This window comes from Hippoglossus hippoglossus, chromosome 22, assembly GCF_009819705.1.
Source record: "Hippoglossus hippoglossus isolate fHipHip1 chromosome 22, fHipHip1.pri, whole genome shotgun sequence".
NCBI classification, from domain to species: Eukaryota; Metazoa; Chordata; class Actinopteri; order Pleuronectiformes; family Pleuronectidae; genus Hippoglossus; species Hippoglossus hippoglossus.
In genome coordinates this window covers 17,786,047-17,812,704 of record NC_047172.1, presented here as the reverse complement: position 1 = coordinate 17,812,704, position 26,658 = coordinate 17,786,047, and the positions used below count along the sequence as shown (strand labels likewise).

The following is a 26,658-nucleotide window of genomic DNA, read 5'->3' as shown; positions in this document are numbered from 1 at the left end:
CCGAAACTGCAGTCTAACTAAACATATGAGTATTCATACAGGAGATAAACCATTTAGTTGCAATGAGTGTGGTAAAAGATTTAGACTAAAGTGCGATCTAACTGAACATATGAGGATTCATACAGGAGAGAAACCATTTAGTTGCTCCAAGTGTGGTAAAAGATTTAGCCAAAAGAGCCATCTAACTGAACATATGAGGATTCATACAGGAGAGAAACCATTTAGTTGCTCTGAGTGTGGTAAAAGATTTAGCCGAAAGTGCGATCTAACTGAACATATGAGGATTCATACAGGAGAGAAACCGTTTAGTTGCTCTGAGTGTGGTAAAAGATTTAGCCGAAAGCGCAGTCTAACTAAACATATGAGTATTCATACAGGAGAGAATTCGTTTAGTTGCTCCTAGTGTGGTAAAATATTTAGACTAATAGGTAATCTAACTGCATATGAGTAGTCATACAGGGGAGAATGAATTTACTTGCTCTGTGTGGTTAAAGATTTAAGTTGCATCGTTTGCAACAAAATATTTATTAGGATTTGTCAGCAACTATTCATATTATACATATTAATAGTTTACTGTTGTAAATAGAGAATTTAGAATCCCCCCTTTCTCCTGTTTTTATCAGTTAAACAATTTTTATGTCCCTAGAAAATATAACTCATTGACTAACATGAAAGATTTGTGTTGATATTCCCAGTTTCTACTGATTTGATTTATGCATCATAAAATATTCATATATATATATATATATATATATATATATATATATATATATTAGGGATGCACCGATATGGAAATTCTTGGCCGATACCGATACCGATATTTAAAACAACAATCTAGCCGATAGCCAATACCGATACCGATATTTGTTTATTACTTGAATAATATGAAAAACAGAAAAAGTGACAAGTGTAACTTTAGATGCCATGGATGGACATAGACACCTATTCAGCGAAACATTTAACAGTATCACCAAGTCTACTCAAGACATCATCTCAACTGTAAACAGTTGCTTGCAATGCAGCCTTACAAAACACTAGCATAAACCCTTAGGGAATGCCATATAAATTCAAGTCAAGATGCAGTGCTACTACTAGCTTGCTGTGCAACACAACACAATAGGAGGTGTGGGGGGTAAATGAGTACTCTCCAAGCAGGCATTTAGCCCCCCCCCAAGCAAGCCTTTCCCCCCCCTCTCTCTTTTTTATCTATATGACTGCTTGTGTGGCTGTAGTGGATGGGCAGAGGGGGACATTTAATTATGTGATTGGGAAAATTAAAACTCCAGGACAACAGAAGGGAATACAAAGTATTGGATGCATATTTGATCATTTATATCATATAAAATATGTCATTTATATCGTTTAAAATCATTTTTCAGTCTGTTTCCTGGCGCGATACGCTCGCTCGCACGCCGAAACCATCGGTGAAGGGCATGTGAACCGCACAAAGGTTTAACGGGGGTGGATGGGAGGCGCCTGGCTTTCCTTGGCGCTGCGCGGCGCTTCAGCGCCCGGTGTAAACCCGGCGTCAGTGTACCATAATCTGGATGCCAGATTGGCAGGCTGCAGAAAACATACCAATGAACATCGGCCAATGTTATCGGTGAAAGTCAAGTTTATTACCGATACGCCGATGGCAGTAAACGAGGCGAATATCGGCTGCTACCGATATACGGCCGATACATCGGTGCACCACTAATATATATATATATATATATATATATATATATGAATTGTATATAATGTCCTCCATGTCTTTATGGTTAAAATGTTTTCCCTGCACAGTATGTACATGTATGTTCTTATCTATGTTTCCAAGTATCAAAGTCAAACAAAAAGTATAATGGCGTCGTCTCCCTCCTCTTTGTTTCTGTATGAACGGAGGCTGCACTAGTCACAGTTGAATTGTCTCATCACGAATCCAATAAATCAGTGTCTCATGGTCAGACATGTATGTTTATGTTTGATGTGAAGTTGGAACTGTGAAATTTCAAGTTGGAATATCTGACATCCGAGTCGTCTGGAATGCAGCATTACACTCACACACACACACACACAGGCCCCCACTCAGTCACACATGGACAGTGAAGCAGCGGTGAGAGAAGAGAACTCGTTGATGTGAACGAGGCGGTAAATGTCGAATGGGAGCAACACAAGTGTGAATACAGGGTTCCGGACTAATGATAAATTATTAGCACCGCTGTTTCAGGATCAGAAGCAGCGGTTGGTTTGTATCATGTCAGAGTCTCAGTGTCGTCCTCCACACTCACTGACCTGAGCTCACTTTACACTTTCACTATAAACACCAACACTCATTACAAGTTATGACAAACAGAAATTAACTTTAATTTGTGTTTGTTTGATTCTCTCCAGAGTTTATGAGACACACACTAACCCCTTGCTCCTGGTATCTCACGTGATGGCCAATGCGATGATGATTTAAAAATGTTTTCACGTTAATCATTAGTAAACTGATTTGTACAGTTCAGTTTTCATTGAACACATTCATGCACAACACTTATTAAATGATCTGATTACTGACATCAGATCGATTTACTATGTCTAACTGAAAACTGGCTTCAAAATGGTGAACATGTAGTTTTAAATGACGCCCCCCACCAATTTTAACAATCATATTCCTCGAGGCACAGGCAGAGGTGGAGGGTTTGCGACAGATAGTCATTATAGTCGGTGATTTCAACATTCATGTAGATGTTGTCAATGACTTAGTTCAGCATTTAATTCATTCATGAACTCAATTGGTTTTACTCAACATGTAAATAAACCCATTCACTTTTTATCTTGTTCTGACATAGACATTGAAAATGTAATAATATTTCCCCAAAACCTTCTTCTATCCGACCATTTTTTTAAATTATATTTTACACACACATTACACACACTATTACATGTGTCAGTACAATACAGGAAAGTTATCAAATCTCCACTCCCACACTAGTTGAAAACTTTCTTAATTATTACAACAGCCTCATTAAAAACAAACCTTGACGCTGTCGCCCCCCTGAAAAAGAAGAAAGTAAATCAGATGTGATTAGCTCCATGGTGTAATACTCAAACATGTGTTATAAAACATCACGGAAGCTGGTGAGGAAGTGGCGTTTCACCAGCCAAGATGATTTTTCACCTACGCTGACAGAGAGCCACAGCTCCACTGATCCATCTAGTCCTCTAACTCTGAGAAGCAATGATTTTATGAACTTCCTTACAAATGAGATTATAACCATCAGGTAAACAATCCACCACCTCCTCCCCATGAACAGCATAGATACATTGTCTCGTACAGAAACCATAGAACCACTGCAGCACCAGATTTATATTTGGACCACTTTTCTCCAATTGGTCTTCCTGAACTCTTCCTAGTTTCATCCTCTAAACCAACAACCTGTCTATTAGACTCTGTCCCAACTAGACTATTTGAGGAAGTTTTCCCCCTAATTGACAGTTCCATACTAAATCAGATTATGTCTTTGATAACTGGCTACGTACCAAAGCTTTTAAGGTATCGGTTATTAAACCTCTGCTTAAAAAGGCCACTCTTGATCCAGATGTTTTAGCTAATTACAGACCTATATCAAGTCTTCATTTCCAAAATCCTGTCAAAAAGCACTGTTAAAGGTTACCATTGACCTTTAATGGCATCAGATAATGGACTTGTCTCTATGCTCGTCCTGTTGGATGTTACTGCAGCATTTGACATCGTAGATCATAAGATTCTGTTACAGAGACTGGAACAACATGTAGGGATTAAAGGAACGACATTAGGCTGGTTTAAATCATATTTATCAGATAGATTTCAATTTGTTAATGTTAACAATGACTCCTCAATGCACAGACAGGTTAGTCATGGAGGTCCACAAGGTTCTGTCCTTGGACCGATACTCTTCATCTTATATATGCTCCCTTTTGGCAACATCATCAGAAAGCATCACGCACACTTCCATTGTTATGCAGAAGACACCCAGCACTCTGAAGCCTGATGAATGTAATCACTTAGTTCAACTTCAGGAATGTCTCAAGAACATCAAGGCCTGGATGACCCAGAACATCTTACTTCCAGATTCAGACTGAGGTCATTGTAATTTGCCCTAAACATCTCGGAGAAACACTGTTGACCAGATAGTCACCTTGGTATTAGTTTGGCCCCTAGTTCCACTGTGAGGAACCTTGAGTTATGTTGGACCAGATGATTTTACCATCAAATAAAACAAATCTCTGGGACAGCTATCTTCCACTTGCACAATATTATGAACATTAGAAACATCCTGAAAGTCACAGCTCACGACACTACCTGACTGCTCAGACTCTACGTTGCATCTGCTTTTTGAGGAAGAATTCAAGGTCTGTTTGCTGATATGCGAACAAGGGAGAAACATGCTGCCTTGATCATATGTGTCACTCTGGTGTGCCAGAGGCATCAGCATTCAGATACACAAGTAGCTTGGAAGACATGGGCATTTTGATTTGGCCATCTTTGCAGAAAGGAAACAAACTGCATTTGAGGCAACTATATTGTAAATTGATCATGATCTACACTGATGACTGTACCGTAAGAACCCCTTTATCTCCTTTTTCTTTCTTGCTGTGCAATTGCTTTAGACAATTTCCTACTATTGTGTTTTACCATTTCACACAACTAAGTGAGAGAAAAATGTGCTGATTATGGGGAAATCAACCTGAGTGCAAGAGCCTGACGACAGTCAAACAACATTTCTGACATCTCAGAAATTCATCCGACTGTCCGAAGAGTGGTCAGGAGCATCTGACCGTTCCTCAAACCCGCCCCCTTGTAAACAACAGAACAAAATACGCAAGACGAAGCTGAAAATTGCTCCGATTCTAAAATATGTCACGCGACTCAGAAATCTGGTCAAAATCTGGCTCATATCGCACACAGTGTATGCCCGGCATGAGTCCTAATCAAATCAAGACATGTGGAGTATTCTGACTTAAGTCACACTATGTAGACATACGTCCTGAACTGATTACATTCATGGACAGTTTGTCTTTAAAAAGCCTTGGATCCTATGTTAAAGCTTCAGCTTACCATGACTGCGAATTTTGCTAAAATGTGGATGTGAGAGAGAATAAGCTGCATCATTTCATACAAAATAAAGATGGTTTCCAACAAAAAGGCACTTAGCACTGATTTTGGCCAGATGTAAAGAGTATTGCAGCAGTAACAACGCAATGATGTAATAATAGAAAACACTTGTACTAAAAGATTCTTCAGGAAGCATTATAAGCATAAATGTAGTTCTCAGCAGTAGAAAACAGATTTAGAGATTAAATGGACAGATTAATTGGATAAAAAGGCTGGTTGGTTAACAGATGAAGGTCCCTCGACTGACCCACTGGTGCTTGTGCTTCCACGTCCTTCAAAACAAAAGGCAGCCCAATAACGGAGGAAATGATGATGACAGGAATCATCCAAGAGAGGTGGTCTTCTTAATTTCAGCAACATAATCGAACAAGAAATATATGGTAGGAAAAGGGGTTTAGCTCAATTTTAAATAATAAATCCACAGATTTAAGTCACAATTATAATATGAACTGGTCAGGCAGGGTGTCTACTACCACGTCTCATCCCCACAACAGTCACATAGTTCCCTCCACCAAGGACGTTATGTTTTCACCCCTGTCTGTAAGTTTGTTGGTTATAAACAAGATTACACAAAAACTGCGGGCCGGACTTCCACGAAACTTGGTGAACAGTTGTGGTATGTATCAGGGAAGAACCCATTAAATTTCTATGATAGACATCTGGAGAGCACATCACCCAGACAGGAAACAATTAACTTTTTTCTCATCTCGACACCCAAACATACTCTAGGATTGATTATCTTTTGATATCATTAAAGATCACTTACTTGGTGCAGTCGACAGAAATTGTCTATATGTCTATGTCTGACCACCATTTAACTCTTTTGTAACGTAAAGATGAATATGTACTCATTGTAAAAACTGAATATTTAGCCTTTTCTTAAATCACAGTTAACTGCTGTCTGTCACTTATGAAAGGAAGCTGCTTCAAGTGAAAAGAAGTGACCTAGAGGAAGTACAGACACATGATGTGACCTTATCCTTTCAAACCTTAACAATGTCTCACCCTTAAGCTGTTTTCAGACATGACTTCCTAAAAATGTCTGCAGAATTTGGTCCGGACTTTCTCTGAAGGTTGCCTTTCACACAGGAACAACACTGCAGGAGATTCTCGACGCGTTTACAACACAGAAATCTCTGGAGTGTTCAGGTGAGGGGTGGTGCAGCAGACAGAGGCAGGACTTAACGTATTATGTCAGTTGGGGAGATCATGTGATTTTGTTTTCAGCACATCAACATCAAAAGCTCTCTTGACATCTTTGCAACTGTCTTCTACGTGAATGGCTCTGCATATTCATCCTGACACATGTGTATTCTTTTGGGTGTTTTTCAATTTAGCTTCCGTCATGTGTTAAAAACATCATCAACACGCTCGCTTGCTCGCCGTAAATCCTCAGGAGGATCTCCTGCTGTTCTCCCACATCGGCTCCTCTGGACTATCTGCTCACTTTTTACTGGGGGGTCAGCAGAAGGACATTTGCGTTCACATATACAGCCCCTCTAGAGAATGTCCTGAGGTTCTCCAGAGTTCTGTGCATGTCTGAAAGCAGCTTTAGACTGACACAACTCAACGACACAAACACTGAAACTATAATTTATTGTTTTAATACATCCTCACCTTCCGGAGGCACGACCTTTTCACGGCAGACAACTGTAAAAAGAAAACATTCTTACATCAGAACGTTGGATAAATGGAAATACACATTTTAAATTAAAAGTTTAAATACAAAGGATACAATGGAATCAAACACAGCATCATTAAACTTCATGAATAGGTCTGCCAGGAAATGATACTCACTGGTACAGTTAGATGTGTGCTCTTTCTATGGAGAAGAAACAAAGGGACAATAAAGTGACCAACAGGATTTTTCCGGGCGGAAAATTAGGTGTGTGTGTGTGTAATAATGATATATTATTAAATATTATACCACAAACATGAAAGTACACCCTTTCAAAGAGAATTGAACTTAATTATTAAGAATATTTAGTCTGACATTTGAATTAGAGTGAAAAATATCAAAACATCCTAAAAAACAACGTCAATAACAATAAACCACACACAATCAAAAGAATAAGTACGACTGTCTGGCTCTGTTAACAAAAAATGCTCTTGAAGAAATATTAAACATTTGGAACAGGATATACTGTATGTTACCAGCTCAGTAAACAGGATTGCGATTGTTATGATTTAGATGAGCTTTTGGGTTGGGGCTCTGCTCTCTCAGTGTGGTCGGGGCCTGAGGCCTGTGTGTGTGTGTGAGTCTTAACTCCAACTTGCTCCCAGACTCAGAGGTGAGAGAGAGACAGACAACTCGCTAAAATGCACATAGACGGACCAGCTTAATGTTTGGCGCAAGGGTGCAACCAAGGACAGGTTTTAGTTGCACTTCACAGATTTTTGGTTGCGTTGTTGCAGGAAAAACTCGTACCAAACTTGGAGGAGGGATGGGGCATGAGAAGAACTCGTTCAATTTTGCAACGGATCAGGACAAAGCAGCGGATCCAGGAATTTTTTCGCCCTCTTACTTTAACATAACAGATTTTAAAAATCTGCAGTCATATTTAGTGAGTTGATATTTATAAATTTGCAATATAGTGCAGCTTCAAATTTTCTAATTTCTTTAAATGATTTGTTCCACAACTGTAGCCTTTCTAAAAACATATTTTGTGTTGCTATATAATACTGTGTTAAGTTTATTAGCAGACACACGTAGTTAGGAGTAAAATATATGTTTCATTGGTTTTCATTTCACTCTGTAATCATTTAGGTGATCAGACCACTCCCTTCTACTATAACAACTAGACAGTCGTGCTGGATTGTTCAGGCTTGGCTGAGGTATACATTCTGTACCTTCTATTCATAATTCTTAGAATGAAGTTCGTCACTATATTTCTTTTTACATTTCAAACGTTTTTGCATAAGATTAAAGCTGTGATACCTCTGAAAGACAGTCTCCCCTGTAGATGACCCGTGGGAAGCATTCTGAGGTGATGAAGGTGCTCACGTTCGCAATCCTGACTGGACCATCCTTAGTTAATTCTGCCTGATTCGCGAGCACGGAGTGCTAATGTCAATATACAGAAGGGAAAAACAAAGTCTGTCACACAAACCATATTACAAAAGTGTACAAAACAATGTGAAACTCATCAATTCGATGATGAAGTGCCCTCAGGTCTGAGCTGGGTAGACTGTAACAAATCGATAGACTGTAAAAAACAATTGATCAGACAACTGCAGCTCATTGAAAACACAACAGCCTGAGTCTTCACTAGCACCGGGACAGTGGATCATATCAGGCCAGTTCTCAGTTCCTTTCCCTGGCTTCCTGTCCATCAAAGAATTGATTTCAAAATATTGCTGTTGGTTTATAAGCACTGAATGGTTACATTTCTAATCAACTACTATTTCACCATCCAGTCCCCTCGGGTAGTCTGGGACGGGTCTACTTTCTGTCCCCATCAGTCCAAACTAAACATGGAGAAGCAGCACCCAGTTCTAATGCTCCATGCATCTGGATCAATCTCCTAAAAAACCATGTGGCTTCCACCACCACTGTTGGGATATTCCAGAAGCTTCAGCAGAGTCGGTCACATTACTCTGCTGTAAAGCTCCTCCTCCTCCTCCTAAAACACTATCATACTATTTGGGCTCCATTGACGGATTAGAATTTATGATCTTCTTAGTATAAAGAAATATAATATATATAAAAGAAATATAATCTAAGTGTGACAAATGTTATGATATATTTTAAAGTTGAGAATCGTAACACTGACTTCATTATGAACTTGTTTTGTATTTCTGACTGACAAGCGAACACGTTTAGGCTCGAAAATAATAATTTAAATTAAACATTACTCACAACCGACAAAGAGCAGAACCACGACGCAAATCCTCCACTCCGCCATTCTCCTCCGGTAATGTCACAAGCTACTTCAAGAGCCGGTGTCTACTGCAACATATCGCACTTCCTGGCCCCAACGCCGGCCCCGGTGCTGCTGCTGCCGCCTCCTTCACCTTCTCCCGCGCCGCGTGTGTGTGTGGGCAGCGATGGCAATAAAAACTGCCACTGATTTGTAAAGGCATTTGCCAGTTGCCACAGCGGTTTGGGGACAGTTGCCACTGCTGCCACCATGTCTGAGGCCAACTTCCGCTGTTTGTGACTAATTCCCTGAGATTTATACGTAGTTTATGAATGTTTATCAGCGTGTTACTGTTCTGAGCACCACAAATAAGTGATCTGCATTTCTCCACGTATTGTGACTGACATGCTCGTTTATGTGGCTGATTTCTTTGTCTTATTTGTATCGATTCTGCTTAAATGCTGTTGATACTTCGCCTGTGTTTTGTTTCATTGAACTGAAACTTGAAATCACAGTGCTGCCAGGCTGCATTAGGGCACCTGCCGCGGCAGCTCCCACCTTTGTTTGGAGGCAGCTGCCTTTGCTGCCACACTGTCTGAGAGCAACTACCGCTGTTTGTGACTTACTCGGGGAGATTTGGACTAGTTTGTGAACGTTTACGTGCTTGTTATTGTTCCAGGCGTGGATGGTTGAGACGCTGCAGTGTCATCCCTTCACATCGTTTTATTGTTTTTGTACTTTCTGTGCTCATATGTACTGTGTTTTAACACAGCCGAATTCCCAAATATATATTTGCTCTACTAAATATCCAGATATATTGGTTTTCAACTGAATTTTTTTTTTTAGAGGTTTAGTTAAACTTTAATAAGATGTATTAAGCATTTTATGGGTCCATGTCATGTTTATCCTTTTATTTTTGTCTACTGATCATTTATAAGATATGCCTATGCATAAAAAAAAATACACTTTTTTTTTCAAAGCCAAAGAAATCCAGTCTGTAGATGAGCGCTTGGGCTACCCACACTAGGTTTTCCTAAAGATCAAGCAGAACAACGTAAAGATTTTTTCTTCAGTATTGTATCCTCATATTGGTTAGTAATTGTGTTTTTTGAACTGCATTTAACCCTTGTGTTGTTCCTGGGTCGAATTGACCCAGAGTGTGTGTGTGTGTGTGTGTGTGTGTGTGTGTGTGTGTGTGTGCGTGCGTGCGTGCGTGCGTGCGTGCGTGCGTGCGTGCGTGCGTGCGTGCGTGCGTGCGTGCGTGCGTGTGATCATACGCAAGCCCTGGCCGGTCAGGGTTAGGGTTAGGGTGACCCAAGGATTGTCATTATCCAATTCTCCTGGGGTAATTGAGACCAATGGATTGTCATTCTCGATTGTCATGGGAGGGGTCATTTAGACCCCCAGAGAGGGCACTGTGGTGCTCTGTGGGGTCATTTAGACCCACACCTGATTCCAATTGAAATCAAGGGGGGGTACATTAGACCCACATATAAGTCTCAGTGTGCCACTCTCTCACGGACCATGGCACGATGTCGCGTCAGGAGCGTTTCACCAGAGAACAGGTTCTCCAACAGCTATTCTCCCAGCAACCATCCTCTGAACCCGAAGTGGACGCGAAAGAGCCAGACCGAGAAGCGGACGGACAAGGAGATGGAGAAGCAGACCGAGAAGCAGACAGAAAAGCAGACCGAGAAGAAGACAGAGAGGACGGAGACGGAGACGACGGTGATAGCGACGAAGACGACGACGGTGACTACGAAGACGACGGCGGTGACGAAGACTACGACCAAGTGGGTGATGCTTCTGCAGATTCTTCATCCTTGGAAGAAGAAGAAGAAGGAGGACAAGACCACGGCGACACCACCACCACCACCACCACCACCGGACTCGTGGAAAGAGAGACCTTCCCCTCAAGAAACGGGGAAATAACATGGTCCTCGAGGGCGTACGGCCGAGAGGAGGGCCACTGCTCCTCCTCCTCCTCCTCCTCCTCCTCCTCCTCCTCCTCTGCTGCGGCTCAAAGCGGGGGGCCCCACGATCCACGTGACGTCCCGCACCGGTGACCTAGCCTCGACGTTCCACCTGTTCATCACACCGACGGTAGAGAACATCATCCTGGAGATGACGAATCAGGAGGGTCGTCGAAAATACGGTGACGAATGGAAAGGGATGGACGAGACCGACCTGCGCGCCTACGTAGGGCTGCTGATGTTAGCGGGCGTGTACAGGTCCCGGGGCGAGGCCGCCGCCAGCCTGTTGGACGCCGAGAGCGGCCGGGCGATATTTCGTGCCACGATGCCCCTAAAACTCTTCCACACGTACTCCAGACTGCTGCGCTTCGACGGCCGCGAGACGAGACGCACGAGACGAGCCACTGAGGTTCAGAGGTTAGTCTTTTTTTTTTTTCATGTTATGTTATGTTATGTTATGTTATGTTATGTTATGTTATGTTATGTTATGTTATGTTATGTTATGTAGATAGTGGCTGCTAGTCCTCGTCCTCATCTCATCTCCTCTCATCTCTTCTCCTCCTGTTTTTCTCCCTAGGCCGGTGTCCATGCCGTCAGTACATGCCCAGCAAGCCGGCGAAATACGGGATCAAGTCGTGGGTGGCCTGCAATGCGAAATCAAGCTACGCTTGGAAGATGCAAGTGTACACCGGAAAGCCGAGCGGCGGACGCCCAGACTGGAACCAGGGGTTGTGGGTAGTGCTCGATGTAACGGAGGGACTGCATGGTCGTAACGTCACGTGCGACAATTACTTCACCTCCTACGAACTCGCGTGGCAGCTCCTGGAGAGGAAGCTCACCGTGGTCGGCACTGTTCGAAAGAACAAGCCCGAGCTCCCGACCGGGCTGCTCGCGGTCAAGGGAAGAGAGGTGTTCTCATCCAAGTTCGCATTCACGCCCACTGCCACTCTTGTGTCCTACATCCCAAAGAAAAACAGGAATGTGGTGCTCCTGAGCACACGGCACCCTGAGGCCGACATCAGCGACCGCGAGGACGGGAAACCGGTCATCGTCCTTCACTACAACCGCAACAAAGGCAGCGTGGACAACCTAGACAAGGTGATCGGAACGTACAGCTGCAGGAGGATGACCGCGCGCTGGCCCCTGGTCGTCTTTCACAACATTCTTGACGTCTCTTCCTACAACGCCTTCGTGATATGGAGAGAGATCAACCCAGACTGGATGCCGGGCAAGCGGAACAAGCGGAGGGTGTTCCTAGAGCAGCTGGGAAAGGCTCTCGTGACTCCGTTCATCGCACGAAGGGAGCGCATCCCCCGCATGGACGCGTCCGCCGCGGTTGTGACGGCTGTAAAAGCTGCCGCCGCCGCATAGAGAGCTGTTGACTACGACGCTCGACCCGAGTGTCCGGCCTCCTCCATAGCCCTAGCAGCAGCCCCGCTCGGGGCGAGTAAGAGGAAGAGGTGTCAGATATGCCCCAGGAAAAAGGACTGTAAAACTCACACCATGTGCCGCGGGTGTAACAAATACATCTGCAAGGGCTGCTCACTTGTCTATTGCGCTACGTGTGTGTCCTAATATGGGGTGGGCTATGTGAGGGGGCCAACAGCCGGGGGAAGCAGGGACAACACAAGGGTTAAAAAAAAAGTGATATTACTGTTGGATACGTGAAGGCTATATTACTTGTTCTGCTGTCAAAACACTTTTCAGGACATCATTATCACTTTGTACTGTAACAATGTGCAACAAGTGACAAGTTGACACTTCACTGCATTACCATTACCATGTAGCCTATTGTGCATATCTTTATCTGATTCGATATCTGGTCTTTTTCTGCAGATACGCAAATCAGATAGAGTTCATCCTGAAAACCCCCAGAGAACAGGGCCAGCGGGTGGGCCGCGAATCCCAGGTGAGACTCACACATCATCAACCGTGTGGAGTTTAACGTCATCTCATCTCCACACTGTGTGATGTCACACAGAGAGGAGGACACGTAACTTTAGTGTCTGAGTCAGTTACCTGTCTGTCTGTCTGTTTACCGTCACACTGTGTGACGTCACACAGAGAGGAGGACACGTAACTTTAGTGTCTGAGTCAGTTACCTGTCTGTCTGTCTGTTTACCTGTGTTTCTGTCTGTTTACCTGTCTGTCTGTCTGTCTGTCCGTCTGTCTGTCTGTCTGTTTACCTGTCTGTCTGTCTGTCTGTCTGTCTGTCTGTCTGTCTGTCTGTCTGTCTGTCTGTCTGTCTGTCTGTTTACTTGTGTGTCTGTCTGTCTGTCTGTCTGTCTGTTTACCTGTGTGTCTGTTTACCTGTGGGTCTGTCTGTTTGTTTACCTGTCTGTCCTCAGTCCACATCAGTCCACATCCACCCAGGTGACCTCAGTTGACATTGAGTCACTTTTGGTTTGCTCTAATTTACTTTCACTGTGAGCAAAGTGGCTCTCAGCAGAAGAGAGGAACGTGTCTACGGCCGTGATGTCACTGAATGATTTAACCATTTGATGTCATGGTTTTGTCCAGGTAATTGAGCACTGCATCAGACAGAACAATGCTGTGGACAACTACCAGAGGTATCTGGAGGAGGAGAAGGAGGTAGAGGGAAGTCAGTGGAGGGAAGTCAGGAGCCACGATCTGCAAAGACCATCAATGTTTTTAGGTGCAACTGTCACCAAATTGATGGACAGATGTTGACCGATTGAACACTGAGTTTGTTTTGTGCATTGCACTCCCTCTCCTTTGTGCCTACAGAGATCCTAATGAGGTTTTGAATTTTGTTTGAATAAGATCATTTCTGTAAATCAAACAAGGAAACGTTTTACGAGAAAAGATTTATAGAAGACAAGAGTGTTAGGGAGATAAAAGAAATAAAACCAACAGTGTTGTGATCTCACACCCTCGGGATTAGAGCGACAGATTGTTTGTTCATGTTGCTTTGGAAACGTCTGATAGCCGACGGGTAGCGTTTACTCTTCACACCTTTGTTTCCATTTTTTTACTATTTGTAATCTCAGATTTTAATATTCAGACTTTTTGTATGTTCAGATCTGTGCTGAAACACAAGTTGTCGCCTTCAAAACAGATGATCTGTGACTGTATATATAGATGATCAGTAACTGTGTTTAAAGACCATCAATGACAGTATATAAAGATGATCTGTGACTGTATATATAGACCATCAGTGACTGTAAATAAAGACCATCAGGGACTGTATATAAAGACCATCAGCGACCGTATATAAAGACAGGAATCAGGAATGTAATCAATTGATCAAGGAATTAATATATATATAAAATATCTGTGAAAGTATGGTGAGGATTTTCCATGTTGTCAGGTGTGATTTAACCTATTTCAGTTCAATCAATCAATCAAATAAAAGATGTCTGCGTATAGCCCATATTCCCTAATCACAATTTGTCTCACTGTCTTAACAAGGTGCAACATCTTGTGTTCTTAACCCTCAACAAGAGTAAAATCACAAAAAAATAACTATTAACTGGAGGCAAACAACGTTGAAACCTCAGAGAGTCACATGTCACAATGATTAGAATAAACAGTTTGTAACATAATGGAAAGTAAATGAATTGAGGAGTTATTGTCAATAATGGTATCTACGTAGACATATTGTATATCAAGCAGTCTTGTTGTAATCATAGTCCATGATCAGCAGCCTCCAGGATCCGATGCCACCATAATCCACAATCCATCGTCAAGATCCACTGGGTCCACGGCTGCCACCTCGATGGTCCACCACCACTATCAACAATCAGATGCCAACACGAGACAAGATTCCACCATTACGATCATGATCTCTTCTTCGCAGATTCATAAACCACAATAAAGCACAGGGACTCTGGTGTAGAAGTCAAGTCAGTAACATGTGTTGATGAGACATTAATGTCTTTAATGTGATAGAGAGGAAAGAGAAACTCCATGTGTCCCCCGACATTCTAGACCTATTGCAGCAGAACTAAGAGCAGGTCCAAGAAAACAGAACGTAACATCAGGTCTTCTTTCTGGTGAGTTCCTGGAGTCTGCTTCATGAATCTGTGTTTATCTGTGGAACTGATGTTTGTTGGTCCCTTGGTTCAATCGTGAACTTTCCTTTCAGGCTGCAGCACTGACGGATGTAAAGCTTTAGTTAATGGTGAATATACAGAGTTTCACTGTTACTGTATTTTCACAATCAATGTGGATGGAAATTAAAGGGTTTTATTTATTTAACCGTTTTAGGTGATGTTAAAGGTTCGACTGATGAACTGATGAATATAACATTCCTCAGAAACAGCGTTTTTTTACCTGTCATCAGAGTGAAAAACTTTATCATCTGTCATAAGGCGATGACTAAATACTGACACAATAAAAACCAGAGAATGTAAATAAAAATGGACGAAATGACAGCTCCCAAAAGTGAAGCCAAATCATCTTGATCGCCCACTGGTGTCTGGCTGCGGTATAGGCCATAAACACTGCCTCCTCCATGTTAGCAGATGGGACGTGGACCAAACTAAAATATCAAAGTAGATGTTAAATAAATGTTTATCAAAGATGGTTTCTGCCATTTTAGGTGTAGTTCTTATCACACTGATATTTGTTCAAGTGTTTCTGATCGGTTTGTTTTTAATTCGTTATTTGATAATAATAGCTTGAATCTATAAAGCGCCTTTCAAGAGACCCAAGGTCGTTTTACATGTGTCTGTGGGGACTAGAGAGAAAACAAAAGAAAGTAATTTCGAAACAGGATAGAAATAAACATCAGTAAATGCAGAGTGGAGCACTAACTGTTCACTACTAACTGAGGCCAGAGGCTCAGTTAGTAGTGAACAGGTGTTTGAAGAGTTCCTTGAAGCTGTCCAGAGACACAGCGTTGCAGATTTCAGTGGCGATACAGTTCCAGAGGGTGGGATATAAAAATGGGCTGAGACTTCATCAGAATCAGAATCAGAATTCTTTTATTGTCCAGGTATATTTTCACATACAGGAAATTGACTTGGTGTGGTTGGCGCATAGAACATAAAACAACAATATATACAAGTAGACAAAGAACTGAAAATTTGAAAATTGTCAAAAGAGCAAATATTAACAAATGGTAAAAAATCTAAAAATAAAAATAAGAGACCAATGTTTTATGAAATAGAAAAATAAGTTATTTTGGCACGTGTGTTACTAAGGTGCAGTGATTGGAATTAGGAAAGTGCCAATAATATATAAATTACACTGTAGTGCATTTGTGTGCGTGCGTGCGTGCGGGGGGGGGACCAGAGTCAGTGTGATGCCGGGGGTTGTTTGTGAGTCCCACTGACATGGGGAAGAAACTGTTCAGGTGGTGCGAGGTTTTGGTCTTGATAGTCCGGAACCTTTTGCCGGATGGGAGTCTCTGGAATAGGTGGTGACCGGGATGGGAAGGGTCAGCAATGATCTTGCCTGCTCTCTTGCTGGTCCTGGAGTGGAACAGGTCTAGGAGAGCTGGCAGGTCGCAGCCGATGACCTTGTCGGCTGACCGAATGATCCGCTGCAGTCGGCCTTTGTCCTTGGCAGTGGAGGCAGCGAACCAGACGGTGATTGATGCAGTGAGGATGGACTCAATGATGGCTGTGTAGAACTCGACCATCACTTTCTGCGGCATGTTGAATTTCTTCAACTGTCGCAGGAAGAACATCTTCTGCTGGGCCTTCTTGATGGTGGAGGTGATGTTCTCCGCCCACCTCAGGTCCTGTGCAATTATAGTCCCCAGGAATCTGAAAGACTCCACTGTGTTAACTGGGGAGTCGCACATGGTGAGGGGGGCGGTTTGGGCTGGGCTCCTCCTGAAGTCTGCTACCATCTCTACAGTTTTCAAAGCGTTCAGCTCCAGGTAGTTCTGGCTGCACCAGGAAGCCAGACTGTCAACTTCCTCTCTGTAGGCGGCCTCGTCCCCATTGGAGATTAATCCAAAGAGGGTTGTGTCGTCTGCAAATTTCAGGAGTTTGACAGAGGGGTGGTTGGAGGTGCAGTTGTTTGTGTAGAGGGGAGAGCACAGAGCCTTGTGGGGCTCCAGTGCTGATGGTCCGGGGCTCAGAGACAAGTTTGCCCAGCCTCACGCGCTGCTTCCTGTCTGTCAGGAAGTCAGTGATCCACCTGCAGGTGGGCTCAGGCATGCTCAGCTGTGTTAACTTGTCTCGGAGAAGAGCTGGGGCGATAGTGTTGAATGCGTAGCTGAAGTCCACAAACAGGATCCTGGCGTAGGTGCCGGGGGAGTCAAGGTGCTGGAGGATGAAGTGGAGTCCCATGTTGATTGCGTGGTCTACAGACCTGTTGGCTATGTAGGCAAACTGCAGTGGGTCAAGGAGGTGGTTGGTGATGGCCTTGAGGTTGGTCAGCATGAGGCGCTCAAAGGTCTTCATTACTACAGAGGTCAGGGCTTCTGGTCTGTAGTCATTAAGGCCTGTGATCCTCTGCTTTTTGGGAACGGGGATGATGGTGGATGTTTAGAAGCAGATGGGTACTACGCATTCAGCCAGGGAGGTGTTAAAGATGTCCGTGAACACTGGAGACAGCTGGTCTGCACAGTACCTTACTGTGGAGGGGGAGACAGCGTCTGGTCCAGCTGCCTTGCGGGGGTTCAGTCTCTTCAGTAGTTTGTTGACATCTCTCTCCTGAATGGAGAGAGGTGTGATGGGGGCGAGGGGGCAATCTGGGACGATTTGGTGGGGGGGGGGGGGGGGTGGGGGGTAGTGTCTTTGTCCAGGCTGGGAAGAAGAGGTGTGATAACTGTGGAGGGGGGTAGGGAATGTGGGGTAGGGTTAGGACTGGTCCATTGTCTGTCGAATCTGCAGTAGAAGTCATTCAGGTCAGGATTTGGTTTTGCACTGACGAGGAGTCGTTGGCTGCAAATTCTTGTTCCAGCTTCTTCGAGTACTGTCATTTGGCCTTTTTAATCTCCTTGCCAAACGAGTATTTAGCCAGTCTGAACCTATCCTTGTCCCCACTCTTGAAGGCCACCTCCTTCTCCAAACGAAGCTGTTTGAGTTTTGCTGTGAACCAGGGCTTGTCGTTGTTGTAACTCACCCTGGTGCGTGTTGGAATACATCTGTCCTCACAGAAGCGGATGTATGACGTCACAGCCTCTGTATATTTGTCCAGACTGTTGGAAGCAGTTCTAAAAATGTCACAGTCTGTGTTGTCCAGGCAGTCACGCTGCTCCAATTCTTAGATGTCAGCACAGCAGGTTTAGAAAGTTTAAGTTTCTGTCTGTAAGCTGGGATCAGATGAATAAGAGCATGGTCGGATAGACCAAGAGCAGTGCGGGAAACTTCATGATAAGCCCTGCTGATGCTACTGTAGCAGTGGTCCAAAGTATTCTCCCCCCTGGTCGGGCATTTGACTAACTGTTTGTATTTGGGGAGTTCGTGAGTTAAGTTGCCCTTATTAAAGTCCCCAATGACAATAACAGGGGAATATGTGTTCTCTCTCCTTCTCTCCACTCCTAATATCTGATCAGCGAGTTGACGTTGAGCCTCTCGCACATCAGCTTGCGGTGGGATGTAAACACCCGCCAGGATAAAAGAAGTGAATTCACGGGGAGAGTAAAACCGTCTGCAGGTGATGAAAAATGATTCCGGGTCAGGAGAACAGGATGGTAAAATCACGTTCACGTCGCTGCACCAGCAGTGGTTTATATAGAAACAAATCCCTCGCTTTTGCTTTGCGTGAAAGGATCGGATCGCAGTCCGCACGTAACAGCTGAAAGCCGGTCAGCTGTGCGGCAGAGTCCGGTGTAGATTCAGTCAGCCACGATTCCGTAAAACACAAAACAGAAGAAAGGGAAGTCTCTATTTGTCCTGATGAGAAGGCGCAGTTCGTCCATTTTGTTGCACAGTGAGCGGACATTGGAGAGGAGTATACTCGGTAGAGGCGAGCGTAATCCCCTCTCCCTGAAGCGCACAAGGGCCCCAACACGTTTTCCTCTCCGTCTCCGCCTCAGTCTCGCTGCGTGACCGAGGACCATGGCACCTTTGATTAGTAAATCCAATAAATCCATGGAAGAGGCGAGAAAGTTGGGACATAAATCAGATGGTGTTGAGTCCCTGATGTTAAGTAGCTCATCCATCGTGAAAATAATCCAAGTTGAGCCGCAAAGAACTGAATTAAAGACTAAAAACAAACACAGAAGTGCGCACCAACACACCGTGGCGGCTGTTCGAGGCGCCATCCATGATTGCCAGCTGAGACTAACTCAGGATTGGTTGAGTGTGTATGGGTGGGATCCCCAATAACTACTGCACAGAATCTGACTGTAGATGACGTCATCATCACAAGTTGGCAGCGTTTGTATCTGATATATTTTTGCTTCATTTTCGTACAATGGGAGGAAGTGGAGACGTGTCGTCCATCTTTATAAACAGTGATGGAGTATTTCTACTTCACTGTCTTATTACTTTTACTTGTAATGGATAATTTTTTACTTTACTTTCTTGGTACTTTTACTTATAATGTGAATTCTTCTCCCCCCACTGGTAAACTATCCCCACCCCCACTCACTCGATCAGAGAGACACACGCAGTGTGATCAGAGTTCGTTCATGGGAAGCAGCCGGTAAGTGACTTTGTTGAAGAACAGTGGAAAAAGTGAAAACACTTCATGAAAAGAAGAATTTGTGTCAGTTAGTGCCCCTGCAAATTTCGGTGGAATTTCAGGTAAACGACTGTTCACAGGAATCTGCAGGCAGCACAGAAAACTGCCAGGAACTGCCGGGAATTGACGCGGGGTTCCAGTTTAGGAGGGTTTTACAAGCCTGAGAAGCTTGGCAGTTGACCCCCCTGCTCCTAGGTCTATGGGGGGGCTTTCACATGTAAATGACAAAACTGTGATCTTTACAAATGCAAATCAGGATAGTTTCACTCAGTGGTGCAGAGATTACACCTTTTTCTAAAAGGTACTAACTCCCTTTTAAGAAAATCTCTCCTATAAATACATCAGGCTTAGTATAATTATAGAATCATAAATTGTAGCTTGAATAGATTTGCCTTATATAAGTTAGTATGCTATAATGAGTGTAATCAGTGATACAATTTTCAGGGTACATCTGATGATACATCTAAGAGATGTCTTTCTGCCGACACCAAAACACTGTGCTTCACATAAAACATATCATCTGTGTCATCACGTGACAAAGTCCCAAACATTTGTCCTCCCAAACTACTGGGAAAAACTCAGCACCATATTCACATGTCCATGGCATACTAAGCTGTTGACTCTGCTGAAATTGCCTCATAATTTGGACTTCAATCGCCTTATTGTTGTTATTAAACTTTCTCAGTATTCCATTAAAACACTCAACACTTTTATCAAAAGCGACTTACAATAAGTGCATTCAACTATGAGGGTACAAACACAGAACAGCAAGAATCATGTAAGTACATTAACTTAACACCAGAAAGAATAAACTGGTCCTCAGTCACATACTCATCCCATATAAATGTAAAGTACAATTTAAAAACTGTTAAAACCGCTGCTTCAAAAGTTAAAAGGTCATTTGTGAAGTTTTACTCTGAAAACGTCACACTCAGCTCGTGAATACGTTCATTCCTGAAGATGCCACGTCAGTCGTTAACGTCAACACGGTAGAGGGCTCGTCCAATCACAGCCTTGTGAATGAAGCATCTGTCTCCCGCAGACAAGAAACTACTGGCTCGTGTTTTGCGTGGTTCGATGAGGGACTCTGTTTTCGGTGTAAAAAACTTGCTGAAGTCGACACGACAGAGAAGCCATTGCTAACTGCTAAGTAACTCTTAGATCTGAATAGCGTGTTCACAACTGTGGGATTAGCGAGAAAGTTGCTAAAAGAAGAAGAGAGCATCGAGTGCTTGAGCAGAACTAGTGCATGTTTAAATAAGTACGAACTTCATAAATTTAAGAGTTTGTTCTCGTTAAGTTTTTTCATAAACTTTTGTCCGGATGTATTTTATAGGAAACTGCCCTCTGAGTGGCCGGCGCCACGAACCGGAGCAAGGGTGCTGTATAAGCAAGGAGCAAGGGTGCTGTATAAAATACATTGTATAAGTCTACTTCATCTGATCTATTTCATCACACACACACACACACACACACACACACACACACACAACGAGGCAGTCACTGCACATTAGGCCAAGACTCTAGCTGCAAGTCCGGATTTGCAGTGTGGAAAATGACGCCATTGTATGTAAGTAACTGTTTAGGAATTGTGTTTTTTTACTGTGGATCTTCCAACTGTGATGTAGCGAGGCTATTTCCGTTTATTAATAATATACTCATGTTACTCATGTTGTTTTCCAGCTGCCTGTAAGACGTACTAAGACGTACTATGAGCCAGTATGAAGGGACTTCCGGTACATCCAACCGGACCTTGCAGCTCTTGCAGCAGCATTGAGAAGTTCAGGAGTCGACAGAGAAGAAAGAGGGTAAGATTAGATTCATTCGATCATTTTTTGGTCACATGTATAGGAGTATGTTGTCATTGAACCGTGCTGATTGTACTGATTGTGTTTACAGCTGATTGAAGCGATGACATGGATCCATCCTTCCACAGCCAGAAGCTGCAGTTGGTTTGTACTGAGCTGAAGTTTCTCTTTCCGCCTCCACTCTGACCTGCTCTCACTTAAACTAATAATCACTCATCACTAGTTATCAGGACCTGATCAGTACATGAAGTGACTTAGTGTTTGTTTGATTTGCTCCAGCGTTTATGAGGCTGCATTTAAACATCATGAAAATTGACTCGTCAACATTTTGTGCTCAGTACAACATGAGACGAGACGCTCACAGTCTCATTAGCACACGGACACAGAAATACAGAAGAAAATACATGTGGCAATGAATTTCAGACATTTATTTCTGTATTTATTCCTTATTTATTCATGCATTTAAGTATTTATTTATACATTTATTTATTTATATATTTATTTGTCATTAAGTCATGTTTCGTCTTCCATTTTTTCTACTGTGCAGTACTAGGACTTTAGTTTCCTCCTCGTCCTCCAGTCCAGCAGGCGTCACTGTTGGCTCTGAGCTCGGTGTCTCTGTTTACCAGACCCTGGCTCACTTTGTTCGCTCCGAGACTCAAAGTGCGCAAAGAGGAGGAACATGTGCGACGTGCAGCTGCTGCGGGTGTCGGTACATGAGCGGATCAGCGCTGCCGCTGAAGACTTTCTGCTGCAGCTGGAGAAAGGAGGAGAAACGGCTCAAGTCCCGGCGCTGAGAGCGCTGCTCACCGAGCGGCTAACGGCGGCGGCGGAGGAGATCGACGCAGGGATTGAGGAAACCGTGGCGGTGTACGAAGACAGAATGGAGCGGTCAGAGCGGGAGATCTACCGCAAGAGGAGGCTGCTCGATGCCGTCATGAAGCCCGAACTCCGGCTGCACAGAGTTGGTCAGTCCCTCGAGGAGCCGCTCACAGGCTAACGTTAGCTAGCATCAGCTCTGCTAACACGAGTTGATCAAACTAACACTCCTTAAAGGGAAGAATACGTTTAAAACAATGTCTGGTTGGTTAAGTTGATGAAATGTGTAGATCAAAGGATTAGGAGCTTTGACCCCCAACTGCAGCCAGGGGTCACATGTCCTTGATAATCATCTGCAAGATGCTGTTAGAAAGCTCAGCACACATCTGGGGTGTTCATGCATTTTGGCTCCTTTTGTGTAAAAAGTCCTCCAGACTGCTTCGTCTCATCCTGAAAAACAGACACATATTGTGTGAATATTTATGATACTGCAATATTTTAAAACGAGTATAATTTCTACATCACTGTTGTGTTATATTAATAACAACGTGGATTGATTCAGTCACTGGAGTTGTGCAGTTAAGATGATCCCAGGTATTCCAGTCTATTCCTATTCCATTCCACGCGTTGATGATCGTAATACATTACGCTTGTTTCAGGACAAAAAGTAAAACTTGCGGTTCTGTCTCGCTCCAGCTGCCATCTGGAGAAATCTCCCCTGGCTGCTTCAGCTTTAAGTGCTCGTGCATCACGGTTGTGCTGCTGTGATCATTTTGGATTTGCAGAGTTTACAGACAAACATGTTGTTTGGTCTCCGTCTAAAAAACTTCCACACTTTAGATGATCGTGGGCTATTTGTTTTTTTGCTTCAGTTTGCTCTTTGGGTGAATTCAAGCTTTGACTCGACACAGCCATCTTCCTTCCTCCGTATGACGTCATCCCTAGAAGACCAGACAGAGATGTGAAGAGAGTTTGTGGTGATAAGAGCTGACGACGTTGTCGGGGTGATGTATACATGATCACATGATCTATGCAGCAGAGTTATAACGTCACTTCCTGTCTCTTTCTGCTGCTCCACCTTCACCTGGTGAATAATGAGGAGGATTTGATACTGTTGTGAACGAGTCTGTGCAGAAAACCTGCTGCTGTGTTGTTCATGTGTGAAACAAACTCTGGAGACAATTCTCTGGTTTTTACCCACAGGTCATGTCTGAAAACAGCTTAACCAACTAACTAACTTCCACTCGCTCTGCTCTGCTAGTGTCCTAAGTTGTTTATTTGGCCTCAAAATATAAAACATTTTTACTGGAAACACTTCCAGTGTTTAATGCTGCTAAATTTACGAGCTGCGTCGAGATGTTGAGGTAACTGTGAACTACCTCAACATCTCTGCTTCTTGAGTGTGATCGTTCAAAAATAATAACAGTCGACATTAAACGACACAACACAAGTTTTTTAAAACACTTCAGGAAACTCTGAAATGATAAACGTGTGTATTTGTGTTTCAGTGTGTCCTGCAGACATACAGCAGCTGATGGTGAATAAAGAAGAGGTTCCCCCTGAGCAGCAGCAGTGGAGCCCCATTGTGGACCAGGAAGACCCAGAGTCCCCCCACATTAAAGAGGAACAGGAGGAACCGTGGACCAATCAGGAGGGAGAGCAGCTTCAACAACTTGAGCAGGCTGATATCAAGTTCACATTGACTGCTGTCACTGTGAAGAGTGAAGAAGATGAAGAGAATCCTCAGTTGGCACAGCTTCATCGGAATCAGACGGAGGAGAACAGAGCGGACTGTGGAGAACAAGAACCAGCCAGGAACTCAGGTCCTGATGGACATTTACAACAAGGTACTGAGGAAAAGACTGTAGACAGTGAAGATGATTGGATGCAGACCAGGGAACCTCAGTCTGGTTTAAATACAAAAAATAACAAACAGTCTCTAAGTGATATGAAATATAAAACTGGTAAGAAAGCATTTAGTTGCTCTGAGTGTGGTAAAACATTTAGACAAAAGGGGGATCTAACTATACATATGAGGATTCATACAGGAGAGAAACCATTTAGTTGCTCCGAGTGTGGTAAAAGATTTAGCCAAAAGAGCCATCTAACTATACATATGAGGATTCATACAGGAGAGAAACCATTTAGTTGCTCTGAGTGTGGTAAAAGATTTAGCCGAAACTGCAGTCTAACTAAACATATGAGTATTCATACAGGAGATAAACCATTTAGTTGCTCTGAGTGTGGTAAAAGATTTAGCCGAAAGTGCAGTCTAACTGAACATATGAGTATTCATACAGGAGATAAACCATTTAGTTGCAATGAGTGTGGTAAAAGATTTAGACTAAAGTGCGATCTAACTGAACATATGAGGATTCATACAGGAGAGAAACCATTTAGTTGCTCTGAGTGTGGTAAAAGATTTAGCCGAAACTGCAGTCTAACTAAACATATGAGTATTCATACAGGAGATAAACCATTTAGTTGCTCTGAGTGTGGTAAAAGATTTAGCCGAAAGTGCAGTCTAACTGAACATATGAGTATTCATACAGGAGATAAACCATTTAGTTGCAATGAGTGTGGTAAAAGATTTAGACTAAAGTGCGATCTAACTGAACATATGAGGATTCATACAGGAGAGAAACCATTTAGTTGCTCCAAGTGTGGTAAAAGATTTAGCCAAAAGAGCCATCTAACTGAACATATGAGGATTCATACAGGAGAGAAACCATTTAGTTGCTCTGAGTGTGGTAAAAGATTTAGCCGAAAGTGCGATCTAACTGAACATATGAGGATTCATACAGGAGAGAAACCGTTTAGTTGCTCCGAGTGTGGTAAAAGATTTAGCCGAAAGCGCAGTCTAACTAAACATATGAGTATTCATACAGGAGAGAATTCGTTTAGTTGCTCCTAGTGTGGTAAAATATTTAGACTAATAGGTAATCTAACTGCATATGAGTAGTCATACAGGGGAGAATGAATTTACTTGCTCTGTGTGGTTAAAGATTTAAGTTGCATCGTTTGCAACAAAATATTTATTAGGATTTGTCAGCAACTATTCATATTATACATATTAATAGTTTACTGTTGTAAATAGAGAATTTAGAATCCCCCCTTTCTCCTGTTTTTATCAGTTAAACAATTTTTATGTCCCTAGAAAATATAACTCATTGACTAACATGAAAGATTTGTGTTGATATTCCCAGTTTCTACTGATTTGATTTATGCATCATAAAATATTCATATATATATATATATATATATATATTAGGGATGCACCGATATGGAAATTCTTGACCGATACCGATATTTAAAACAACAATCTAGCCGATAGCCAATACCGATACCGATATTTGTTTATTACTTGAATAATATGAAAAACAGAAAAAGTGACAAGTGTAACTTTAGATGCCATGGATGGACATAGACACCTATTCAGCCAAACATTTAACAGTATCACCAAGTCTACTCAAGACATCATCTCAACTGTAAACAGTTGCTTGCAATGCAGCCTTACAAAACACTAGCATAAACCCTTAGGGAATGCCATATAAATTCAAGTCAAGATGCAGTGCTACTACTAGCTTGCTGTGCAACACAACACAATAGGAGGTGTGGGGGGTAAATGAGTACTCTCCAAGCAGGCATTTAGCCCCCCCCCAAGCAAGCCTTTCCCCCCCCTCTCTCTTTTTTATCTATATGACTGCTTGTGTGGCTGTAGTGGATGGGCAGAGGGGGACATTTAATTATGTGATTGGGAAAATTGGGAAAATTAAAACTCCAGGACAACAGAAGGGAATACAAAGTATTGGATGCATATTTGATCATTTATATCATATAAAATATGTCATTTATATCGTTTAAAATCATTTTTCAGTCTGTTTCCTGGCGCGATACGCTCGCTCGCACGCCGAAACCATCGGTGAAGGGCATGTGAACCGCACAAAGGTTTAACAGGCGCCTGGCTTTCCTTGGCGCTGCGCGGCGCTTCAGCGCCCGGTGTAAACCCGGCGTCAGTGTACCATAATCTGGATGCCAGATTGGCAGGCTGCAGAAAACATACCAATGAACATCGGCCAATGTTATCGGTGAAAGTCAAGTTTATTACCGATACGCCGATGGCAGTAAACGAGGCGAATATCGGCTGCTACCGATATACGGCCGATACATCGGTGCACCACTAATATATATATATATATATATATATATATATATATATATATATATATATATATATATATATATATATATGAATTGTATATAATGTCCTCCATGTCTTTATGGTTAAAATGTTTTCCTTGCACAGTATGTACATGTATGTTCTTAACCAGTTCATATGATTAAATATGTTTGTTTTAAATCACTGCGCTTACTGATCAGTTACTGAAGAGACAGTTACAATGTGACTATGGCTGTGTTAGAATAATACATTTTTCTCAGGAAGGTTCAGAGTGAAATGACCTGAA

The 26,658-nt window shown here is 42.8% G+C and overlaps 1 protein-coding gene and 1 long non-coding RNA gene across 3 annotated transcripts in view; one reads left to right on the top strand and one right to left on the bottom strand.

The window, feature by feature from the left end:
• Positions 1 to 26,658, top strand: part of LOC117756008 (gastrula zinc finger protein XlCGF57.1-like) — a 145,509-nt gene that overhangs the window by 27,112 nt on the left and 91,739 nt on the right. The window contains exon 4 of one of the 2 annotated variants that reach the window (XM_034576281.1): positions 23,701 to 24,039. In XM_034576281.1, coding sequence (XP_034432172.1) covers positions 23,701 to 24,039 — 339 coding nt within the window. The other variant, XM_034576282.1, reaches the window with a different exon arrangement.
• On the bottom strand, positions 245 to 24,596 carry LOC117756019. The gene is made up of 3 exons (XR_004612717.1): positions 24,559 to 24,596; positions 23,271 to 23,276; positions 245 to 353 (listed from the first exon to the last, which is right to left on the bottom strand). It is a non-coding gene; the product is annotated as an uncharacterized LOC117756019 (long non-coding RNA).